At 41.3% G+C, this 7,049-nt stretch overlaps 2 protein-coding genes across 2 annotated transcripts in view; both read left to right on the top strand.

Annotated features, from left to right (window-relative positions):
* The first annotated feature begins 3 nt into the window (after positions 1–3).
* Positions 4–1,881, top strand: LOC132455723 (EKC/KEOPS complex subunit Lage3). The gene is made up of 3 exons (XM_060049662.1): positions 4–141; positions 810–938; positions 1,161–1,881. The coding sequence occupies exons 1-3, from the start codon at positions 95–97 to the stop codon at positions 1,276–1,278; spliced, it is 294 nt and encodes a 97-aa protein (XP_059905645.1). The 5' UTR covers positions 4–94; the 3' UTR covers positions 1,279–1,881.
* A 2,951-nt stretch (positions 1,882–4,832) lies between these two features.
* LOC132455721 (myosin heavy chain, fast skeletal muscle-like) overlaps positions 4,833–7,049 on the top strand; it is a 24,046-nt gene continuing 21,829 nt past the window's right edge. The window contains exons 1-3 of the mRNA XM_060049659.1: positions 4,833–5,051; positions 6,193–6,336; positions 6,795–6,951. Of these exons, the coding sequence (XP_059905642.1) occupies positions 4,845–5,051; positions 6,193–6,336; positions 6,795–6,951 (508 nt within the window). The 5' untranslated portion in view covers positions 4,833–4,844. The remainder of the gene's footprint in view (positions 5,052–6,192; positions 6,337–6,794; positions 6,952–7,049) is intronic.

The following is a 7,049-nucleotide window of genomic DNA, read 5'->3' as shown; positions in this document are numbered from 1 at the left end:
ATTTTTTTTTAAGTAACCTACATCACATCTGTACAATTTCTTCGAATGTGCGTCTGTCAATCAACAGCTGCGTCTACTCCTCTCTGATGCCACAATGGCGGCGCCCGGCAGTGTACAGATCGAGCCGGGGAAGCTGGAATTGTATCCTTTTTTTACCTTTCTATATTCTATATTTGAAACACAATTAATGAGGTACATTATCTAATCCAAACGCGCTCACATACGTGCTCTTAACTAATACTATGAATGAAGCAGTATATGAGTGCGGTCTGTATTGATTTCGATCGCATGGCATCTTTGGATTGGGGTTTGTTTTGGTGTTCAACGCATTGCTGTCACGAAACATTATTCCTTATCATTGCGTTGTATCGTTTTGGAAAACCTTAAAAAGCATTAATTATGATATAGTTAGATGTTATCCATCCCGATTTATTAGATGATGAGAATAATTGTTTTATCAGACTAGTTAGTTGAGGTTCTGTGTATTTATCTTTCCCTTGTGTATTTATCCGTCTCTGTGTTGTTGGTCATTGATATTATATCTTCCTGTGTTATTACTATTGTATTTTTCTAGATCATGTAGGGCCAACTATGAAAAACAGACGATTACAATGAGTTATGGTTTACCTTGACCTCGGAGCTAGCTGTTTATATCATCAAAATAATTTCCCCACACACTTTATTGAAAGGATATGGTATTACTCTGAATTAACATATGCTATGAATATAATATTCCAGAATAACGTTTTTATTGAGGAAGACAACCACAATTATTCTACCTAAAGTCCTTGTCCTTAGCCAATCTTCAGTGCTTTAGATGTTCCTTTCCCTTCGTCCCGGGAAGCCTCCATCGCTCTCCAGTCTCTGTCGCCCGACCGAGAGCCACGGAAAGGAGGCATCAGCAAGATACTTACGTTGTCCGGAAGCACTCTCTCTGTGTAAGCCCCGATTTTCCATAAACACATTGTCGTTGCAAATAATCCATGCATTGGTATATTTTATTCAAGCATATACATTTGATCAGCAAATCTTTGTATGTTCTGTGTTCTTTCTATGTTTTATTATGTTGCTTTTTATTTTTGTAATAAAAGACAAGAAGACACAAAGATCTGTATAAATATGTTTTATTCTTTGTACTCTTGTTAAAATCCTGGTTTAAGGAGGTGGACGGCAGACGAAGCCCGGATTCTGCGTGTGTCTGTGGGGGCGTTCATGGACAACCTGTCCCTGGTCCTGGAGACCATGGAGATGTTCGGACCCCCGCTGCCACAGTCATGATCTCACAGAGGTGATGGCATCACCGCTCAATGGCATCACAAGGGAGGCTGCCAACTATGTCATAACAAAGGGTTTTCCTACAATGATGTCATCACAAAGGGTCCTCCCACAATGATGTCATCATCACGGAGACCCGGTTTGTGATGTCGTCATATGTGAGGCTACGAACCACATGTCATCACAAAGGGTCCTCCCACAATGATTTCATCATCAAGGGAACCTGGTTTATGATGTCATCACAAGGGTCTTCCCACAATGATGTCATCACCAAGGAGATCCGGTTGATGATGTCATCATAAGGGAGGCTCTCGATGTCACTATAGGTCGTCTGAATGATGTCATCATAACGTAACCTCCTACAATGATGTCACATAATACTCATTTTTTTTCGACGATCATTGGATCATCAAATCTCCCTATTCTTTTTTTTATTGAAAACATGTGCGGTGAATAAAAGGGTTCTACAAGTATTACTGAACTGATTTACAGGGAATACGTCGGGGTTGAGATTCCAATCATAAAGTCTGTCTCTGTGTTACCATTTCGGGAGATTTGTATTGTGACTTCTTATCATGAAATAAAAGTTTATTTTTGAAGATATAATTTCTGGATTCAACCGTGATGTCTCTATATTAAAAAGATAAACGCTTATGATTACAAGAGTGAACTGATAGGATCATACATTCAAATTGGAAGAGTAGAAAATATAAGTCTAGGCATAAAATAGTTAAGATTAAGGGATTCATACAATTTTAGGGATATTTAGCAAAATCAATATTAGTTCATTAGTTTACTCTTTCCTGAGCAACTAACTGAGATATTAGTGGTGTTTGAGCGACCAAAAATCTAGCCTTCTATCGTCCTCTGATTCAGAAGGGCTTTGTTACAGTATTATTTTCATTTTCATCCCACAACACCAGTTAAAGCAGGGAAGTTAGCATCAACCTAGCGTTAACACTCTGGCGTTGACCTTTTCTGTACATCAATGACAAATAAAAACAGCTGTGGTGAGGTGTAAAATCTTCATCCCTTCTTTCCATGATCAGGAGGGAAGGACTGAATCGTTTTAAGTCTGGGAAGCTAAGCTATCCGGACTTAGTTTTGTCCTTTCTGAATGTCAATAGACTTCTAGCTAATAGCGTGTGTGTGTCAATTTGATAAATGACGGTGGTTAATCTGCCTAAATATTATCTAATCTGCTTTAATGAATCTAGAACTCTTTATTCATATGTTTATTTGTTTATATTAATAGAGCATAAGGTGTGTGAGCTGCTGATATGGCATTAAACCTGTGTCTCTTTCCATTGTGCCTACAGAGAAGCAATAGATACCGAAGTGATCGGAGATATTCAATTGATAATATAATGCATGGTAGCCTGTTTAAAAATTACGATTTAGTCCAAGATAGGTAGCACGAGATATAAGCCTGCATGACACTATAATGACCGAGGTCAATATTGCTTCTGTTAATAATAGGCTACATTAGTACGCTAATAGTGAGTTTATATCATCATATCCTATACACTAATCCTCGCATAGTGTATAGAATAGATTACACAGTGTGCCCTTTGTCATATTCTTGTATCGCTCGTGCCATTGAGACATTGTTATATTTGACCAAGCCCTTGTATTTGATGCAGTTGACCAGTATGAAATCTTGACACATTCTCTCTGAACGAACCCTCCAGACATTGACAGTGTCCGTGTGATGTTATTCCAGCAGAACAAACACCTCAGAAATCGAAAGAACAGAGTAGACATAACAGATATTAATAGTTATTTATTTGTTAGGAGTATTGACTTGCAAGTGTGGCAAGTAGCGAATCAACAGAAACGTGTTGTATCGAAAGACGTTGCAGTGAACATATTACCGGAGAACCAATTAAATACCTTGGACCGGGACATATCTCAAGACAAGGTCACAGATGAAGACACTTCTTTGCACAGAGACTAACACACGTGTGCATGACACCCACGGTCACGGATCAGTCCACTTAACACAGCAGCTGCATCCTATATCACCTATGACGCGGATTAGCATTCTCCAAATGCTCCAAGCCTATATGTAATGGAGGTCAATCAATGACATTAACATTAACCGGTTACTTTTCTTTGCGTTACTTTTCTCTTTTTTATGACCAGAGGCTCAGCGGGGAAGAAATCATAATCATTAGGCCTATATCTAGTAGGTTTACACACTGCAATTCATACAAAACGATGCAACGTTTATTATGCAAAGTATTGTATAAGTATCATGTCACTGCTGCCAGTGGTCAGTTATGTAGCTCACAGTACATTGTGTAATTAGCACAGGAGTGAGAATACAGGCTATCATCAGATTGCCTATTGTTTTGGCTGTAACACTTGTATCATTGGTCAAATAGGAACTTTGAAAAACTCGAATCAGAGCTGCTGCAGTCCATATAAGATGGTTTTGGGTCTTTTTTGGTTTATTATTAAATGTAGGCAGTTTTTACACGTTAACACTTTGATTATGATTTGGCCAATCCTAGGGTTAAAAATGAAAGCAAGATGTTAAAGAAATTTAATTTCCCAGTGGGTACGTGAGTGTGCGTGTGTGTAAGAGAGTGTTTGTGCGTACTCGTGTGTGTGTGTGTGTGTGTGTGTGTGTGTGTGTGTGTGTGTGTGTGTGTGTGTGTGTGTGTGTTTATATGGGATCAGAGCATGGGGGTGTCTTGGCTTCCACATCTTGACCTCTGCTTGGCTTCACACTCTGATGGAGGGGTATAAGAAGAGGCTGGGGCATCAAAACACATCACAAGTTCTCAAGACCCCCATTATCTCTGGTAAGACCCTGCTTTGCATTGTTCATTTTTTACATATATTTCATGTAATTGTTACTTGGACACTTTACCATGAACCATGAACAGCAATTCCAACTAAAAACACTAAAAATACAATTAAACATTTGACAGAGACAGAAGACGAATAAACAGCTGTCTAGGAAGTGAATACAGGTGAGCATTTATTTGACTTTTTCTTAATTTTTCTATTTCCTCTATTAAAAGTTCATATTAGTTATTTCACCAAAGATGGATCTCCTTCACATGGTGACACTGCAGTATCTCAGTGCCTTTCAAAGTTAATAATTTGTCTTGAAGTGACAACCCATCCTCAATGCTACTTAATTCAATTAAATCATGTCATCACCACACGCTTTGGAACCATTTGTTATACCAGGTTGCAGTGCATTGAATTATACTAATCAAATATAAAGTGCTGAATTCTAATGCAATGCTTTCTGATGCAATGTAATGTTATGCAGCAACCTAATATAATTGATCATAATGTAATGTATTAAAATGTAAAATAGTCTAGCAATGATATGCAGTAACCTAATGAGATCGATACAAATTTCAACTTTATAATCAACTTAACTTATATGAATCAATCCAATTAAATTAAACGTCATGTCGTTTAGGGGCTTCTAATCCAATCCAACTTCATACAATATAACTTAACCAAATGCAACCAAATCTGAATAAAACATGAAACCACCCCGGGCCTCTACCGCCTTCCCGCCCAAGCAGCGGCGAGATCCGACCATGAGCACGGACGCTGAGATGGCGGCCTACGGCAAGGCGGCGGTGTTCCTGCGCAAGCCGGAGAAGGAGCGCATCGAGGCCCAGACGCGGCCCTTCGACGCCAAGGCGGCGTGCTACGTGGTGGACGAGAAGGAGCTGTACCTGAAGGCCACCATCGTCAAGAGGGACAAGGACCAGGTCACCGTCAAGCTGCTCCTCAGCGAGGAGGTGGGGCACAGCGGCTGGATCCTAGTGTTTATGGTGCTTTGGGCTGGGACGCTGCTCCACAGCGAGGAGGTGGGGCACAGCGGCTGGATCCTAGTGTTTATGGTGCTTTGGGCTGGGACGCTGCTCCACAGCGAGGAGGTGGGGCACAGCGGCTGGATCCTAGTGTTTATGGTGCTTTGGGCTGGGACGCTGCTCCACAGCGAGGAGGTGGGGCACAGCGGCTGGATCCTAGTGTTTATGGTGCTTTGGGCTGGGACGCTGCTCCACAGCGAGTATTTGGGCTTCAGCAGTCGGATCGTAGTGCTAATGGTTGTTTGGGGTTGTATAGTTTAGGTGGTATATAACACTTTATATTATGAGCTGCGACACCGTGAGGAAGTGAGGTTCAGCGGCTAGATCGTATCGTTCACGGTCGTTTGGACCCTAGTGTTTATGGTCATTTGGAATGTATAGTTCAGGGGTTCTCAAAGTTTTGACAGCGGAGGGCCAATTTAGGAACCCAGAACTTGACTGAGGGCTGCCAAAGGAAAAAAAAATTGGCGGGAAACGCCGTCAGCATCCCAGTGGTGAAAAAAAACATTGCACCGTGGACCTCTGGGAGTGAGGTCAAGTGAGATCTAAATCACAAAACTGAGGTTCATCCTTTCAAAGAAATGTCCATTCGGATTAAAACTAACAAATGTAAGGGGATTTAATTGAAAGAGAGAGTCGACTTTTCTCTTTATATTTATTTATTTTTGTATGAATTAATTTTGATATAATAAAAAATAAATTGTACTTACATTGCGGGCCGCCAGGAATTTTTCTGCGGGCCGCCATTGGCCCGTGGGCCGCACTTTGAGAACCAATGGTTTAGATGGTAAGCAAGACTTTATTTTATAAGCGACTCAGCAGTGAAGAGGTAGGAGAGATAGTTGTATTGTAGTGTTTGTAGTAAAGTTTGGTAAGTATACTAGTAATTATTTCATAAGCTGCGCTAGTATAGTTGTATAGTATAGTTACTATATAAGCTGCTCAACAGCAGCGACAATGCATTTTCATATCTAAAAAGTGAACTAATATCCCTATGCACAGTATATCTAGTAATCAGCCTTGATACACATCTATGTCCACACACACTCATTGTCCTCTTGTGCTCCAGACCAGGACTGTGAAGGAGGACGACGTGTCCAGCATGAACCCTCCCAAGTATGACAAGATCGAGGACATGGCCATGATGACCTACCTCAACGAGGCGTCCGTGCTGTACAACCTCAAGGAGCGCTATGCCGCCTGGATGATCTACGTGAGACGACGCACACACACACACACGCGCACGCACACACACGCATACATGCACGTACACATACACACGTACACACGCACGTGCACATACGCGCACACACGAACACATGCACACACACACACACACGCACACACACACCTGACAAACACAAATGAATGATTCATGCCACTATGCACATCAAAGTACACAATTGACTCAATATTCTGTGTTTGGAGCTGAGATACACTTTCATTGAAAAACAATAACGGAACCATGGCATGAAGAATGTTTATAAAATGCCGCATTTGTTTTAAAGAATAAGCTAAATATTACTTAGCAAATGCTAGTTTACAATAACAACAGTGGTTCATTTTTATTTGTTTGGCCTCTTCGGGAATCGAACCCCGAACCCTGGTGCTTTGATTTGAGCTAGAACAGTTATGAGTCGATCAATAATTTGGTCTCCGCGTGCTCCCCAGACCTACTCAGGGTTGTTCTGCGCTACGGTGAACCCGTACAAGTGGCTTCCTGTGTACGACCAGGAAGTGGTCAACGCCTACCGGGGGAAGAAGCGCATGGAGGCTCCTCCCCACATCTTCTCCGTCTCTGATAACGCCTATCAGAACATGCTGACCGGTACGGGCTCTAGGATTGGCTGAATGGGAATCCGATTGCTGTTTTCGGATTCCATGTTTTTGTGTATTCGGATTATGTAAAGGATTCTGGTTTCAGGT

This window comes from Gadus macrocephalus, chromosome 4 (assembly GCF_031168955.1).
Source record: "Gadus macrocephalus chromosome 4, ASM3116895v1".
NCBI classification, from domain to species: domain Eukaryota; kingdom Metazoa; phylum Chordata; class Actinopteri; order Gadiformes; family Gadidae; genus Gadus; species Gadus macrocephalus.
The sequence above is the reverse complement of the archived record's forward strand: the minus strand, read 5'-3'. Positions and strand labels throughout refer to the sequence as shown.